Source organism: Rhinopithecus roxellana, chromosome 6 (assembly GCF_007565055.1).
Source record: "Rhinopithecus roxellana isolate Shanxi Qingling chromosome 6, ASM756505v1, whole genome shotgun sequence".
NCBI classification, from domain to species: domain Eukaryota; kingdom Metazoa; phylum Chordata; class Mammalia; order Primates; family Cercopithecidae; genus Rhinopithecus; species Rhinopithecus roxellana.
Window position 1 is genome coordinate 138,266,143 of NC_044554.1, and position 18,603 is coordinate 138,284,745.

The 18,603-nt window shown below is 38.6% G+C and overlaps 1 protein-coding gene across 1 annotated transcript; it reads left to right on the forward strand.

The window, feature by feature from the left end:
- The first annotated feature begins 2,686 nt into the window (after positions 1 to 2,686).
- Positions 2,687 to 16,517, forward strand: LOC115898301. Its single transcript, XM_030932795.1, has 5 exons — positions 2,687 to 2,768; positions 4,300 to 4,442; positions 6,394 to 6,473; positions 13,702 to 13,850; positions 16,301 to 16,517. Exons 1-5 carry the CDS (start codon positions 2,711 to 2,713, stop codon positions 16,306 to 16,308), a joined length of 438 nt encoding a protein of 145 aa, XP_030788655.1. The 5' UTR covers positions 2,687 to 2,710; the 3' UTR covers positions 16,309 to 16,517.
- Positions 16,518 to 18,603: the final 2,086 nt, after the last annotated feature.

Genomic DNA, 18,603 nt, shown 5'->3' on the forward strand with positions numbered 1-18,603 from the left:
ATCCTTCACAACAGGATCTCAACTCCAAATGGAAAAAAAGTGTTCTGCAACCTCCACAATGTAAAATGAAAGTTAATGTATGGGAAATAAGGCCTCCTGATTTTAGCTACAAACTGTATACATCTTTGAGAATTCCAGAAAGACCATCAAAACCCATTAAGGAAGAAAAAAGGAGGAAAAAAATCAGTTTTCCAGAAACAATGCTTCACTTGCCCAGCATAAGGAATCATCCTAAGGAGGCCATAGCTCCTAAATTTATAACTACATTTCCACGTTTGGATTCACAAAAAGCAAAGTTAACGTTTGTGAAGAGTGGACAGTATCCGAGGGGTGTATATGTCAATCCCAAACCACATGACTTTCGACAGGTACAAAAGAGCATTTGAATAAAAACAATTTAAGATAGATAAGAGGAACTATGTATTATTTTTCATTCATTTCTTAATGAGAAAAACTATTACATATAGGAAAAAGGTATGTGTATATAATGTGTATAATGCTGCCTTTTTTTCCTCACAGAACAGAACAATACAATTTACATTTAGCAATAAATGATAGAAGACAGAGGTAAGAACCTGATTGATTCTGATGAGGTTTAATCTGCCAGGTCAAGTGGCCAACTCTGAGATGGGCTTTCTTAGGTTTCAGAAGAACACATTGGGTTTAGATATGATTGGAGAACAGACGTCAGTTGCCAGAAGTTTATAACCTAGTAATAATAAAATAAATTTATGGAATAAATTGATGAATGAATGAAAATAGTTAAAAAGGGATATTTTATTATTTTGATGAATTCTTTGGATGATTAATAATTTAAATAATATATGGGCAATAATTAGATTTATAATTTAAAAGGGTGATGAAGAATATGGAGATGCAAATAAGGTCAAATATTTATGCAAAACAGAATTCCATTAAAATGTGAATATTCTATTCTTAGCTCTATAATTTAGCACATAAACATGATTTGCTAGGCAAAGAGATAAACAGTAGTACAGGATTTAGAAATAGTGAGATAAAAGAATAAGTGTATTCCAGTGGGAAAATACAGAATAGTAGCTAAGAGCATGGCTTCTAAGATCAGAGTATCCCTGTTCTTTTACTTTCTAATAACTTTAGACAAGATACTAAGCCTTTTTCATTATTTATAATAGTGTGTTAATAATGCTACATACTTTTAATGGTTATTTTACTTAATGAACGAAACAATATATGCAAAGCACAATGGAATCTGAAATGCTGAGGTATTCGATGAATGTTAACTCTATGAGCTATTAGGATAAAATTTGGAAAATCCAGGGAGCTATAGTCAATAACTCCCTTTACTTATTCAGAGCATCTAAATATTTCCATTCATAGTAAATAACATATGTTACCTTTTGGAGATGAGGGAGGTCATTTAAATATTAAATGTTACTGGTTTATTTAAATATTTTACTAGGCCAGGAGCAGTGGCTCACACCTGTAATCACAGCACTTTGGCAGGCCACAGTGTGAGGATCATGAGGTCACGAGTTCGAGACCAGCCTAACCAACATGGTGAAACCCCGTCTCTACTAAAAATCCAAAACTTAGCCAGATGTGGTGGCATGTGCCTGTAATCCCAGCGACTCGGGAAGCTGAGGCAGGAGAATCGCTTGAACTTGGGAGGCGAAGGTTGCAGTGAGCCAAGATCTCACCACTGCACTCCAGCCTGGGCGACCGAGTGAGACTCCTCAAAAAATAATAATAATAAAATAAATAAATAAATATTTTACTAATAACAGACTTAAAAACTTGAGTAAATGAAATTCAAGGAATAAGGAACATTTTTATTTTAGCTGAATTAACTTGCTTCTATAAATGAGTGGATTGGAGGTAGAGTGTTACAAATTGTGTAACCACTAGATGTCAGTATTGTTACAAAGTAAACCTCAATGAAGACCCTTTTTGAAATGAACTTGGTCTCATGTTGTATTCAATTAAAGCGTGAAAAATCTTGTATTAGATAATCTCCCTTTTTGGAACTTTTAGTATTGTTCTATATGCTTGTGGCAGGTAACTCATTAAGAAGATAACCTGTTTAACTTCTGCTTCGTACCCTCACTGTTTCGTGCCACGTTTACTTAGCTTTTGAGTAGAGACTTTTGTGATGTTTTCTTTGATCAGTTCTTGGAGCAAACAAATTCTATTTCAGTTCAAATTGGTTCACTTAAACCACTAAAATATCTACTTTGTTTATAGCTTATAAAAAGACAATAGTAACTCTACTCCAGGCTTGACAAATTATTTAGCTTTGTTCAACGTTTTTGCTATGTTTCTGAAATAAGTTCAGCTCCAGAAAAATAATATATAATTCTTTGTGTCATAAATTATGATCAAGTTTAAGATTAGGTTGCCAAATTTTGAATAGACTCCCTTAATTCCACACTGCTTAAGATACTAATTCTGATCTCTTCACAAAAGGGTAATTGAAGTACTCCTCTCCACCACAAAAATGAATTGTTTATACACTATTTAAATCTTAGATTATTTTTTCAAATTTTCATAAGCAAGTTTTAAATGCTACATTTGAATGCCACAACAAAATTGTCACAATTACATTTTGCGAAGGAAATATTTAATGTTAGGAAAAATCAAATTCCAACTACAATAAGAAACAATATGTATTAGTAATATTGCAATCTTTTCTTTACATATCTAGTATCAACCTGGTTTACCAAACTTTGAGATGACTTATGAAAAGGACCCCTTTGGATTAAAATTTAAATCACAACCCTTAAGTACAGGTAAGCTGTTAAGATGTTATGCTTATTGCTAAAAAAAAAAAAAAAAAAAAAAAAAAAAAAAAAATCTCTCCATTATATATTAGTAGTCGTAAATGCATAGGCTTAAAACTAAATAGATGGATATTAATATCACCTTTAATAATGTGGTAAATTTTTTAAATGCCCTTTTAATTATTTGCAACAATACATTTACTTTTCTACCACGACTGTTAATATATTATTAAAGATTATATTTGTAAGTCAATGTGTCATGTATAGGGAACAAATAGAGTGTAATGCTTAAGAGAATAAACTCGGCCGGGCGCGGTGGCTCAAGCCTGTAATCCCAGCACTTTGGGAGGCCGAGGCGGGCGGATCACGAGGTCAGGAGATGGAGACCATCCTGGCTAACATGGTGAAACCCCGTCTCTACTAAAAAACACAAAAAACTAGCCGGGCGAGGTGGCGGGCGCCTGTAGTCCCAGCTACTCAGGAGGCTGAGGCAGGAGAATGGTGTGAACCCGGGAGGCGGAGCTTGCAGTGAGCTGAGATCCGGCCACTGCACTCCAGCCCGGGCCACAGAGCGAGACTCCGTCTCAAAAAAAAAAAAGAAGAGAGAGAGAATAAACTCTGGAGCCCAGCTGTACAACTTTGAATCTTGGCTTCACTGGCCCAAATAACCTAAACTGTCTGTCTATTGGTTTCCTCATCTGGAAATGCAGATGATAACAACGAAATCTACATCACAGAATTACTGTGAGCATCAAATCTGCTACAAGCATTTAGTAATGTATTAAAAGCACGTGGAAATAACATACACACATGCATGCTATAATTACTGTTATGGTGCCGTTTGTTAAGTGTTAATTCAGAGTTAATTTGTATTATTTTACATTTCTTATTTGGATTAGGATGGATCACATCTGAATGCTATATTTACATATTATAATTATATATAAATTAAAACAAACAATAAGATGTTAACAGTGATTGTCTCTGGATAGGGAGATCACAGTTACATTTTATTTCCTCTTTTTCAAAATAAGGAGCAAATAATTTTATACTTGTAAAACTAAGATAATTTATTTACAAATATCGTACACATTTTACCATGTGTTATACTTATAAAAGTGTCATCTAGCTGTGTAATTAAAATGGAACATGTCAACTTTCCTAGTATATGCTACGTGTAACTCACTTTGGTAGAAAAAACCAAAGACACTTTATAAGACCCAGCCCCTGACCTCAGAAATACTTTAAGTAAAACATAAGGTAGAATGCAAAATATACCATCCAGTAGGAGATACTTTAGAAAGACGGGTCCAGAGAAATAAAACGTGGGATTGGAATTGGAGTTTGAAGAAAGAGAAAATTAACTCCAGTGGGACTGGCAGAAAGAACAAGAAAAGTTTTGTTTAGATTTACATCTATAATTATCCAGCGACTTACCACTCCTGGGTCCTGATCTCCAAAACTGATACCGTATCTCAGAAACATCAGGAACAAAGACACGTGCCATTGCTAAGCCTCTCATTTGTCTTCGTATCTCTAGTATATGGGTACCAGTTACCGAAAGATGATAAACAGAAGAATACTACAAAAAGATTTATCACCCACAAGCATCGTGAATGCACCTGGGATTCAAAACTAATTTTGACAAAAGCCCCATGGCCTGTTAGATCTGCTTCATATACAGTGAGTTTGACTTTCTCTATAGCTGTTGGAAAATGTCTCCAGTACTGTTGTCGACAATTGCTTTAGTGCAGGAGTTTTTTATTTGTTGTAGTATAAAATATATTTCTGTCTTTAAAAATAAAGCATATAGCCGCTGCTTTTTTTTGAAATACAAATAGTGGATTATCTAGAATTTTGGATTTTCTTTTCTTTCTAGATCCTGATAAAAGAATAAGTGTATTCCAGTGGGAAAATACAGAATATTAGTTAAGAGCATGGCTTCTGAGATCAGAGTATTCCTGTTCTTTTACTTTCTAATAACTTCAGACAAGATACTAAGTTTTTTTCATTATTTATAATGTGGGTTAATAATGCTACATACTTTTTATGGTTATTTTAAGTAATAGCTACAGTGGAATAAGGTGTTGATGAAAGAAGCCAAACTCTGTAAAATATGTGAAGAGGTTTATTCTGAGCCAAATTGATGACTATGACCTCTAACAAAGTCTCAGGAGGCTGAGAACACGTGGCCCGAGGTGGTTAGTTTACAGCTTGACGTTGTACATTTTAGGGAGACAGAAGTTACAGGCAAAGACATGAATCAATACATGTAAGGTATACATTGGTTTGGCCTGGAAATGCAGGACATCTCGAAGCTTGGAGGCTTCCAGGTCATAAGTAGATTTGATGCAGGGTGGGTATGCCCCAAAAGTGGGGCATAGCCGGGAACATTCTTGGCTTCACCCAAGAAAGAATTCAAGGGTGGGCCTGTGGTGTTAGATGGCATCTTCTCTTGAGTACAGCAGCAGCAGAGGTACTGCTCCTTGTGAAGCAGGACTCCCCACAGGCAGTGCGCTCCGCGCAGCAGCTCAGGGGCAGTTCTGCAGTCATATTTACACCCACTTTTAATTACACGCAAATTAAGGGGTGGGTTATCCAGAAATTCCTAGAAAAGAAGTGTTTGCTTCCGGATGTTGCCACAGCAATGGTATACTGTCATGACACTCGTGGGGCTGTCTCGTGGAGAGATGCTTTCAATGCCTCTTCCCTATTTCAACCAGTCTTCCATCTGGTCTGGAGTTGAGTCCCGCCTCCTACCTCAGATTCAAAGATTCCCCAATTGGCAATTGGTTGAAAGAGTTAAGCTGTGTCTGTTAAGTCAGCTTGAGTTAAGGTAAAGAGTGGGGGTTGTGGAAGTCAAGGTTCTTGTCATGTAGTCGAAGACTCCAGGTAGCACGTCTCAGAGACAATAGATGTGAAGGTCTCTTCTCAGACCTTAAAAGATATGAGACTGTCTGCAAAAGAGAGACAGCTTTGCAGGGCCATTTTGAAAGATGCTAAGGGCCTGCTATCTGTCACGTGATGCTACACTAGAGTCAGGTTGAAATCGGTATCTTATTGCTGCAAAGAGCTGCTTGTTTTGTTAGTCTTGAGATCTGTTTTAATGTTAATGCTGGTGAGTTGCGCCTGAATTCCAAAGGGAGGAGGGTATAATGAACCATGTCCCACCTTCTCACCTTCTCTTCCCATCAGGGTCTGAACTTCTTTTTCAGGTTTCTTTGTGTCCCCTCACTCATGAAGGGGTCCATTCATTTGATTGGGGGGCCTTAGAATTTTATTTTTGTTTTACAAAGGCTTAAATGTTGTACGAAAATTTTCCCAAATTTCCTCTTATCTCATTGGAAATCATGAGAAGTTTAGAGAATGACACTCACGTGAGAAGGCCTGAAAAGACAGCTCTGTGATACACTCATAGAAAAAAATGTTGAGAGCACATACTTTTACCCTGGCTGAAATTCTGCCCTAGTCACATAAGGATGCTTCCTTTATGTCTAAGCAGAACAAGATGTGAATCTGGAATACAGATACACTTTTAAAGCAAAGATTATTAAACAGCAAATTTTAACAAGTAAGCAATTAAAGTTAATACAGGTCTGCTTTTAGTAACTTCCTTTGTACCATTTTCCTTCAGAGACATAGAAGGCAACGTGATGCGTACAGTGCATTTATGGATCGTGTGGAAGAAAAGTTTACAAAGATATGCAAGAGCAGGTGGGCAAAAAAATTCGGATTTGTTGTTAAATGCTTACATTAACTCTTTAACATTACTATTCAATTTCTGTTTTAAATAAAACATTTTATCATATAAGTGCTCTATTGTCATAGGAACTGTAGGTGAAATAGTTGCATGGTGCTTAACTGTTTTAAGTGGAGCCTGAAAAAATCCTGTCCCATTAACAATATATTTAAGAATTTCATTGCAACCTGTTTCCTAGGTGCATAATCACCTCTCACAGCTCTCTTTATTCACATGTCAGTGTCATCTCTGAGAAGTGGGGAGGAGGACAGATTAATGTAACAGAGTTTGGGCTTTGAGTTTGATGAAATAAGTTCAAATTAAGAGTAATCCACCTATAATTTGTGATCTTGGATGATTTGCTTAAATTTTCTGATCCTATTTTCTCAGGTTTTTGGAGAATTAAATAAGATGACAAATATAAACTGCTGGCACAGTTCCTCATATCTTCTTGATTCAATTATTACTGACTATTACTGTTAATGATAATATAGAGATATGGTCTTGCATGATCATGGAAAAGTAACATATTACCTGTGGCTTAGTTTTCTCATCTGTAGAATGACAGTAATAATAGTACCAACTTTGCAGAGTTACTATTGAAATGGCTGCATTGTTTGGGGAATTACCCATGGTTCATTGTCTGGCGTTGAGACAGAATTCAGGACACAGACACATGTGGGTGGGTTAAGGATCAGAAAATTTAATAGAAGAAAGGAGAAAGGAGAGCAGCTCCTTTCCAGAGAGATAGAAATGTTGGAAAAAGGGGAAGGCAGGCCTACTGCAGCAGATTTTATAGGCAGGTTGGAGGAGGCAGTGTCTGATTTAAATAGAGCCCACAGATTGATTCGATCAGATATGACATTTACATAGCCTACGGGAAGGCTGGCCACTCCACCCTAATCTTATTATGCAAATGGACTCTCCACTTGACCAGTGGCCATCTTGTCTGCTCCTTACTGTACCGGTGGCTGGCAAAGGAAGGGATGATGGAGCCGCCATTTTGAACATGCCTGGTCCCAGGTAGTTATTTCCTATGGAATTCACCTGTGGAAGCTTCTAGCTTGCTTGTCTGTGTCTGCAGCTCAATTTTACAGGCTGCTTTTTGTTAGGAAATGATTTGGGGCTGCTTTTCATTAAAAAGAAAAACCTGACCAGGCATGGTGGCTCACGCCTGTAATTCCAACACTTTGGGAGGCCAAGGTGGGTAAATCACGAGGTCAGGAGTTCGAGACCAGCCTGACCATCATGGTGAAACGCTGTCTCTACTAAAAATACAAAAAATTAGCTGGGTATAGTGTTGGACGCCTGTAATGCCAGCTACTCAGGTGGCTGAGGCAGGAGAATCGCTTGAACCTGGGAGGCAGAGGTTGCAATGAGCCAAGATTGTGCCACTGCACTCCAACCCAGGTGACAGAGTGAGACTCTGTCTCAAAAAATAGAAGAACCTTACCGAAGCCTCCGATACCCTATCTGCCTAAGTAATTTTTTGTTAACTCTTGTATCACTATGTATAGTCAAAGTTTGTATTTGTGAAGCAATTGGAACATAGCACAAGACACTTAGTAATTGCTATCTAAGTATTTTATGAATAACAATTCAAAACTATATATTTTTTGTGTACAAAATAACATATATATAATGTCTAGGGACGAATGAAGTCAAGAGCTTTCTGAAAGATGAGAGAGGCTACTCAGTAAGATTAATTTTTAGATTTTTATGAGGGAGTACACAGAGTGAACAGTCAGCAGACAGCTATCTTTAGGAGGACCACATGACAGATGAATATAAAAAGAGTAGATATGTGACCAGAAAGCTGTCTCCAAATGGACAAGAATTTGTTTTAAGTGGTGGGTAGAGAGTCATCCTACTAATGATTTAGGATGTAGATTTATCCTTTCAATGTTTACAAAATGGTTACTTTAAATTGCAAACATCCTGCTGTACATATATAAAATTCTTGTTTCCTGTAGCATAGTGGGAGCTTCTCCTCTATAATTGATGTGCTGGAGCTTGGTAACTGCTGGCTCAACATTAAAGAAAATGACATGGTAGTCCATCACCAAAAGTTTCTTTTGTTGTTGTTTTATTGTTTGTTTGTTTGTTTGTTTTTGAGATGGAGTCTTGCTCTGTCACTCAGGCTGGAGTGCCGTGGTGTGATCTCGGCTTACAGCAACCTCCACCTCCCAAGTTCAAATGAATCTCCTGCCTCAGCCTACCAAGTAGTTGGGATTATAGGTTCCCATCATCACACCTGCCTAATTTTTGTATTTTCAGTAGAGATGGGGTTTTGCCATGTTGGCCAGGCTGAACTCAGGTGATCAACCTGCCTTGGCCTCCAAAAGTGCTTGGATTACAGGCATGAGCCACAGTACCCAGCCACCAAAAGTTTCTTTTTTTTTTGAGATGGAGTCTCACTCTGTTGCCCAGGCTGGAGTGCAGTGGTTCGATCTCAGTTCACTGCAAGCTTCATCTCCCGGGTTCACGCCATTCTCCTGCCTCAGCCTCCCGAGTAGCTGGACTACAGGTGCCTGCCACCACGCCTGGCTGAATTTTTGTGTTTTTAGTAGAGATGAGGTTTCACTGTGTTAGCCAGGGTGGTCTCGATCTCCTGACCTCGTGATCCGCCTGACTTGGCCCCCAAAGTGCTGGGATTACAGGTGTGAGCCACCATGCTTGGGCCCCCAGCCACCAAAAGTTTCTTAAAGTGGTTACAGAAAATCATGTATCATTACTGCTGCCTGTAACACTGTGAATTCATGGCCTCTGTTCTCAGTCAGAACTTCAACTTTCCTAGGTGTCACTGAGAAGCATACTTCAAAAGCAAATCTACTTCAGTATTTCACAGGCTTCTCAAAATAGAAATGTTTTCTTCTGAAGTTGTAGTTCCTCTTATTTTTACATTTTTTAAAAATATTTGATATATTTAGCAAACAGATCCCTGTGAAGTTTCAAATAAAATGGCTTTATTTTTCTCAAATTATGAATTTTAAATATGCTGTGTTGGATCTCCCTCCCCTCAGCCTGAGAACAACTTTGGCAGAGTCTATAGATTTTCAACACTTCATTTGTACTAGCCCTGTCATTTCTGTAATTTAAACTCACATTCAGCCATGAAAAAGCTATGTAAGACAATTTAAAATTTTTCTGTAATTTAAGATTATGTTCAGCCATGAAAAATTCAGGATAAGAAATATATATGACTTGTATTTCACATTGTGCATAAAGGAACAAATTCATGTGGATTACAGACCTAAATGTGAAAGGAAAATAATAACATTTCTGCAATACATTTGGAGAATTAAATAATATCTTTAAAAGAACCATAAAAGCACTATCTATAAAGAAAAAAATTATTGAATGTTCTACTTGAACATTAAAACTACAAACTTCCATCAAAATACATCATTAGGAGAGTGAATAGGCAGACAGAGAGCTTAGAGAAAATATGTGCTACTCATATAAGCAAGAAAATGGTTTATATTAATAATATATAAAGAACTCATGCAAATAAATAAGAAATAGGCATGTAATTCAATGGAAAATAACAGGAGGCTGGGCATGGTGGTTCACTCCTGTAATTCCAACACTGGTAGGCCAAAGTGGGAGGAACTCTTGAGCCCAGGAGTCTGAGACCAGCATGGACAACATTAGGAAATCCTGTCTCTACAAAACATTTAAATAATTAGCCAGATGTGGTGGTACACACCTGTGGTCCCAGCTACATGACAGGCTGAGGCAGGAGATTTACTTGAGCCCAGAAGGTTGAGGCTGCAGTGTTCCCTACACTGCATTCAAGCCTGGGTGACAGAGCAAGACCCTGTCTCAAAGAAAGGGAGGGAGGGAGAAAGGAAGGAAGGAAGGAAGGAAGGAAGGAAGGAAGGAAGGAAGGAAGGAAGGAAGGAAGGAAGGAAGGAAGGGAAGAAAGAAAGAAACAGACTTCATATAAGAAGATCTCTAAATGACAAAACATGAAAATGTGTTCATCTTCATGAGTAGTCAGGGAAATATGCAGTAAGATGCACAATGGACTACTATTGCACACCCACTGAAATAGCTAAAATAAAAAGATAAACAACAGGAAGCATAAGTGTATTCATCCATTTTCACGCTGCTGATTAAGACATAACCAAGACTGAGCAATTTACGAAAGAAAGAGGTTTATTGTACTTACAGTTCCACATGGCTGGGGAGACCTCACAATCATGGTGGAACGCAAGGAGGAGCAAGTCACATCTTATGTGGATGGCAGGAGACAAAAAGAGGGCTAGTGCAGGGAAACTCTTGTGTTTAAAAACCATGAGATCTCATGAGACCCATTCACTATCACAAGAACAGCATGGGAAAGACCCGTCCCCATGATTCAATTAGCTCCCACTGGGTCCTTCCCACAACATGTGGGAATTCAGGATGAGATTTGGGTGGAGACACAGCCAAACCATATCATTCCACCTCTGGCACCTCCCAAATCTTATGTCCTCACATTTCAAAACCAATCATGCCTTCCCAACAGTCCCCCAAAGTGTTAACTCATTTCAGCATTGAACCCAAAAGTCCACGGTCCAACATCTCATCTGAAACAAAGCAAGTCCCTTCTGCCTATAAGGCTGTAAAATCAACAGCAAGTTAGTTACTTCCTAGATACAACGGGGGTACAGGCATTGGGTAAATACAGCAATTCCAAATGGGAGAAATTGGCCAAAACAAAGGGGATACATGCCCCATGCACGTCTGAAATCCAGCACAGCAGTCAAACCTTAAAGTTCCACATGATCTCGTTTGACTCCATGTTTCACATCCAGGTCACGCTGACACAAGAGATGAGTTCCCATGGACTTGGGCAGCTCCACCCCTGTGGCTTTGCAGGATACAGCCTCCTTCCCAGCTGCCTTCATGGGCTGTCGTTAAGTGTCTGTGGCTTTTCCAGCAACACAGTGCAAGCTGTCAGTGGATCTACCATTCTGGGGTCTGTAGGACAGTAGCCCTCTTTTCAGAGCTCCAATAGTTGGTGCCCCAGTGGGGACTCTGTGTAGGGGCTCCGACAGCACATTACCCTTCTGCACTGCCCTAGCAGAGGTTCTCCATGAGGACCCCATCCTTACAGCAAACTTCTGCTTGGGCATCCAGATGTTTCCCTACATCTTCTGAAATCTAGTCAGAGGTTTCCAAACCTCAGTTCTTGACTTCTGTGCACTTACAGGCTTAACATCATGTGGAAGCTGCCAAGGCTTAAGGCTTGCACACTCTGAAGTCATGGCTCGAGCTCTATGTTGGCCCCTTCCAGCCATGGCTGGAGTAGCTGGGACATAAGGCACCAAGTCCCTAGGCTGCACACAGCATGGGGACCCTAGGCCTGGCCCACAAAACCATTTCTTCCTCCTAGGCCTCTGGGCCTGTGATGGGAAGGGCTGCCACAAAGGTCTCAGAGACATTTCCCTCATTGTCTTGGGGCTTAACATTCAGTTCATCACTACTTATGCAGATTTCTGCAGCCAGGTTGAATTTCTCCTCAGAAAATGGGTTTTTCTTTTCTATTGCATTGTAAGGCTGCAAATTTTCTGAACTTTTATGCTTTGCTTCCCTTATAAAACTGAATGTCCTTAACAGCACCCAAGTCACGTCTTAAATGCTTGGCTGCTTAGAAATTTCTTCTGCCAGATGCCCTAAATTATCGCTCTCAAGTTCAAAGTTCCACAAATCTCTAGGCCAGGGGCAAAATGCTGCCAGTCTCTTGGCTAAAACATGACAAGAGTCACCTTTACTCCACTTTTCAACAAGTTCCTCATCTCCATCTGAGACCACCTCAGCCAGGACTTTATTGTTCATATCACTATCAGCATTTTGGTCAAAGCCATTCAACAAGTCTCTAGGAATTTCCAAACTTTTGCACATTTTCCTGTCTTCTTCTGAGCCCTCCAAACTCTTCCAACCCCTGCCTGTTAGCCAGTTCCAAAGTCACTTCCACATTTTCAGGTATCTGTTCAGCAACAACCCAGTCTACTGGTACCAGTTTATTGTATTAGTTCATTTTCACACTGCTGATAAAGACATACCCAAGACTGAGCTATTCACAAAAGAAAGAGGTTTATTGGACTTACAGTTCCACATGACTGGAGAGGCTTCACAATCATGGCAGAAGGTGAAAGGCACATCTCACATGGCAGCAGACAAGAGAAGAGAGCTTGTGCAGGCAAACTCCCATTTTTAAAACCATCAGACCTCGTGAGACTCATTCACTATTACAAGAACAGCACAGGAAAAACCTGCCCCCATAATTCCCAATAATCCCCCACTGAGTTTCTCCCATGGCACATGGGAATTGTGGGAGTTACAATTCGAGATGAGATTTGGGTGGGGATACAGCCAAACCATATCAATAGGCAAGGGTGTAGAGCAATTAGAACTCCTATACACTGCTTGAGGGGGAAGAATTGGGACAAGTACTTTGGAAAAATATTTTGCAATATATTCTAAAGTTGAACATATACATACATATAACCTATGACACAAAATTCCATTATAAATGCTGTATACTTAGCTGATATATACAATATATTTGTATGCACTAAAAGATAGATATAGGAATGCTTATAGCAGAATTACTTGTGATAACCTTTACATTAGAGACAAGCCCAATGCCAATAAATAATAGAATGGATACATCAAGTGTGGTATATTTATACAATAGATTATACAGCAAAGAAAATGAACAAAATGTTGCTATATACAAGTAATGGGGATGAGTTTCACAAACACACCTAGGAGTTTTTTAAAAGCCAGATGCTATATATATGTACAGTGTATATATATACACACGTATCTGTACATACTATATTATTATTCCATTTATATAAAGGAAAACTCTTGTCCATGTGTAAGAAATCAGGATGTTGACTTCCTTTGGTTTGAAGGGAAGGAGTACAATAACCTTCTGGGTCCTGGAAATGTAGTATTTTCTGACCTTGATGTTGGTTACATAGATGCATTCACTTTGTGATACTCCATAGAAATATTTATTTAATATCTATGCACTATTATATGTATATATAAAACTTTAATAATTTTTTTAATTGGGAGATTCTTTGTAATTGTTTTAAATTTCAAAAAGAAGGAAAGAAAGCCTCATTCATTCTAAATTAACATTCTAATCTCACATCCAATTCAAAATTTCTTTGCTGTTTTCAACAAAAGCCTGTCCTGTAGCTCCGGGATCTGGGGAAGAGAATGTTGCCTCTTGTTTCTCTCTTTCTGCACCTGTCTCAATCACACTCCATTGTTTCTTGGTCTGCCTTTTATCTCCAAGGTGTTGGTGTCTAGAGGAGAAATGGAAGAAACAGGGGCAAAAAGCCCAGGTAACAGAGACTACTGTAATCAGCCATGACATCCTCTGTGTGGCTGATGTCCAAATAGTGACTGGCTTGTGGAGGACATTTTTGCGCATTATTCTCTGTGCTAGACAGAGGCCTCATTTGGCACAGTCCTCTGAGAACCAATATCCAGTAACTTGCCCTAAGTCCCTACCTCAGCCCACTACCTCTTACAGGTCTGATAAGAGGCATCTTATCATCGGTGGGATTACTTACAAGATGGCTGGAGCTCATCCATTTCATCAATTCAATGTGTTTACAGAACCCTCCATAGAGCTCACCAAATGGTGTGAGTACAGAAGACCCCCGTTTCCCTTTCCCCTTTCCCTCACATTGTGAGCCACCCATTTTTGCATCTCTAGATAAGAAGTAGACAAGATGCTCTATAAGCAAATGCACATCCTTAAAACCACTCCTCTACCAGGAGCTCCCAAAACATCTTGTACTAAAGGGCTCCATACGTGGCTGTTGCAGTTCTGTAGCTCAGCAAGCATTCATCCAGAGCAAGTCTGCTGGTTTCCTTCACTCATATGCACCCTTAATCTTTCTAAATGATAATCCTGGGCATTCATGAATTGGCTTGCAGGGATTACCTTATTTTTTCCTTTCTCACAGAAATCAGAAATGGGTATTCCTCAGGGCTTTCCCTCAAGGGTAATGATGACTCCTTTAAAAAGCAAAGCCTTCAGGGTCGGGCCCAGTGGCTCACACCTGTAATCCCATCACTTTGGGAGGCCAAGGCAGGCAGATCACGAGATCAGTAGGTCAAGACCATCCTGGCTAACACAGTGAAACCCCGTCTCTACTAAAAATACAAAAAATTAGCCAGGCATGGTGGTGGGTGCCTGTAGTCCCAGCCACTCAGGAGGCTGAGGCAGGAGAATGCCGTGAACCCTGGAGGCGGAGCTTGCAGTGAGCAGAGATCGCACCACTGTACTCCAGCCTGGGCAACAGAGTGAGACTCTGTCTCAAAAAAAAAAAAAAAAGCCTTCAGATGTTTGATTGTTTAATTCCTTAATTTGGACTGAAGAGAGGGTGAGAGTAGGTGGTCTGGCCTATTTACCTTTTAAAAAGCCCCATAGGGATAGAACTTCTAGCAGTTTCTTGATGGTGTTACCAAAACACCAGGGGTTTAGTCTAGGTCCTGCTGCTCACACACAGAAAGCCAATCACTGAGACAACGAGTATTGCCAAGGAAGAAGGCTTTAATCAGGTGCTGCAGTCAAGGAGATGGGAGCTCAGGCTCAAATCCATATCTCTGACCAACTAAACCTATGGGTTTATATAACATTCTTCTGTAGAAAGAAATGTAACAATATGTAAGAAAACAGAAACTAGGGAGGGGCAAGGATGCAGTCATGATGAATGAGGGCTCCAGCCTTCTCATTGTTAGGATGTCATGATCTGGTGAGTTTCAGTTCTTGGAAACCTTTTTAAGAGGCCTCAAGGTCCTTTCCTGAGGAAGGAACTCAGATAAAACAAATGTAAGCTTCCACCTTTAAGACCAGAAAGGTCAATTTCTACGTGCATCAAAAAGAACAGTCTATGGAATTATTGGGTTGGTTTCAATGCAACATAGGAGTTTATATAAAGGAAAACTCTTATCCATGTTAAGAAATCAGGAAATTGACTTCCTTTGGTGTGAAGGAACCCACCTGTCTCCTAGTGTTAGCTTTGAGGCTTTTCCCCCATTTCAAGACAACAGGAAACACATCCCATTTCCACATCGTTTAAAAACTTGTAGTACTTTTCTAAAGGCGCTCCTACCTCCCCTCACCTAAGTGAGAAGCCTCATTGTAATGCTTCCCTGCACTATTCTACCCTACTGGTGCTAATACAGAAGGAAAAGTTGAATTGTGTAAGACAGGATATATTTAGAAGTCCTTAATTTTTGCAGCATTTAATTGGCATTTATAAATCAAACTCAGTAATGTGCAATCATTTTCATAGGCATAACCTCACTCAATAGTCTTCAGACCATGCAACATTTAGTCAGGTATTATTATTATTATTGGAGACAATTATTATTGTTGTTATAATTTTATAAGCTGGGAAACTAAAGTCTTCACTGGGAACTTAATGTTAACATCACTTATTCAAGATAGCACTCTGAAACACCTTGTACTGTTGTTGCCCTCAGTTGCATGTGCATGCTTTCTGATAAGTACGAAAAATAAATTTGACTATTTGGCCAAGAGAGTATAGTTCTACTTCCACATCATAGTTCTAGTCATGTTCAACCATTCTTTTTTGTTATCACGCCTTTATAAGCTTGGTTTTAGTTATTTCAATAGTGAATAAGAGGATTAAGCAAATGACATCTAGCATTTGCAGCCAAGTTTCTGGTCCCAGGAGTGACCTATCAGGTAACTCTCACCCTTTATAGAAGCTGATTCAGTGAATTCTGCTCACACATTTCTCTTTTGTTCATTTAGATAGCTGAAGGAACCAAAACAGCATAGGGCTTCCTGAACTCTGGCCTGAATGTTCATCTCCCGTGCATTTCCCAGTGAGAACATTGATGAATTCTGGCACCTTCCTGGATTCTACGGAAATCTGCACTCTCCCACAGGCTTGAGAAAGTGCTAAAACAACAAATGAAAGTTGCATAATTTGAAATTCCCTTGTTACTGCATGGATCAGAATCCAATCATCAGGCTTTTGATTTAGTCTGTGAAAGTTAGATCTTGCCACTATGAGTGGAAATGCTGATAATGTTGTGCTTTCTGTTAATGTCCAAAGTTAAAGAGATGCTGTAGTCTCAGGTAAAACTAATGTAAGACAAATAAACAATAATAATGCTTACTAATTTTGACCACCACGTTTCTCTAAGGCCAAAGATTGCAAATTTTATCTGTTTGCATCCTTCATAGAAATAAGAATTCTCTGGATATAACATATATTCTACTAAAGGATGACTGTTACGCTGTGTGGGAATGTAATAGTTAAAAATCAAATATTTTTACTTTAAAAAAATACAGAACAAGGTAGTAACCAGAGTTGAAGTCATTCAAATATAAATGGGGCACTTTCCCAGGAGATGTCATCCAAAGACAAAAAAAATAGGAAAGTTTAATTCATGACACAGTGAAGTTCTTCTATGGTTTAAATTGTTCCTCGAAATAGATTTTATTTCAGGAATCATAGGATGTCAGATGGTTAGTGATAGTGTTTATTTCTGAAAAAAAAAAAAAAAGAATATATGTATGAGGTTTGTGTTCACATATACAAGGTGGCATAGGCTGAAACAATCAACTTTACTTACTATGTTTATGGCATATTGGCATCAATATTTGAATCTTCATTTTTCAGTTTTTTCTAATGCAATTTAAGAAGCTTCTCTGAGGCACTCAACTATATCAAAAGAGAGAAGATCTCCAAGTAACAGAAATACTACATGTCCTTCTTAAAGATCATCAGGCTTGGAGAACTTATAATTCTAACTAGAAGGAAAGGTCTCTCTTTTAACATGTTAAAATACTTTCCTAAATATTTGTTTAAATATTTTGAAGGAAAGAAAACAAATGACTTGAAACTTGTTTCTGATCAAGATTTGATGATTATAATTTAAAATTAATAAAAGGGGAGGGTAGGATTTAATGCTATTGCCAGTTTTATTGAATGGATTATCCTATCACCTTTCCAATTTCACTATGAAACTACTGAAATAAAGGCAAATAAGTATTTAACAGCTCTGTTTACATAAGCAGCATTAAGTGGAAAGATGAGGCAATGAAATTAAATCATTTCCCAAAGGATATTTTGCATAATTTAAGTTCCCTGGAATTTTAATGTGTAATTCATGAAAAGAAATGTGCTCTTTAGAAAAATAAATGCAGCAAAACTGGATTAAATAAATCAGATACCTGAATTTACTCAGGTTCTGCGAGTAGAAAGGTTGAAATGCCCCAGGACTTAGTCCTAGGCCTGATCTCTTTCCTATCTATATACACTCTCTTGGTAATCTCATCTTTTTTTTTGTTTTGTTTTGTTTTTTGTTTTTGTTTTTAGAGACAAGGTCTTTCTTGCCCAGGCTGGAGTATAGTGACACAGTGGCCCATTGTAAACTCCTGGCTTTGATTCTCCCATCTCAGCCTCCTAATGTCATTCATTCCTATTGGTTTAAATGTCACCAATCAGATGTTCACACCCAAGGCTTCCTAATGTATATATACCCAGTACTGAAATATTTTCCGAACTCCAGACTCTTAGTTGCTTACCTGGGACAACTTACTTGACATCTCCCCATGATCTCTTATTAGACATTCTCTCAAACTCACCAGATCCAAAATTTAATACTGATATTATTTGCCAATCCCTGCACAGTCTTGTTTATCTCAGTTAATAGCAATTCCATTCTTACACTTGCTAAGGCAAAAAATAAAAATAAAATGGAGACATCCTTTTTTTCATTTTTTTATCTCATAGCCTATAAGCTGTTATAGCATGAGCCCAACAAGTTTCTGCTGCCTCTAGTAAATACATCGGTCCAAACCCTGTCAGTTTTTGCTTTAATTATTATGATAGCCTCCGATCTACAGGTCCCCTGGAGGTGACACCCACCTCAGTCTATCCTCATCACAACAGCAGAGTTGTCTGTCTGACTTTTTTAAATGCAATTTTTATCATATTATTCTTCTGCTTAGAACCCTCCAATGTCTTTACATCTTAAGCCAAAGTTCTTCTAATGCCCTTCATTATGTAGTCCTGGTTATTTCTCTGTGCTCATCTCCAACTA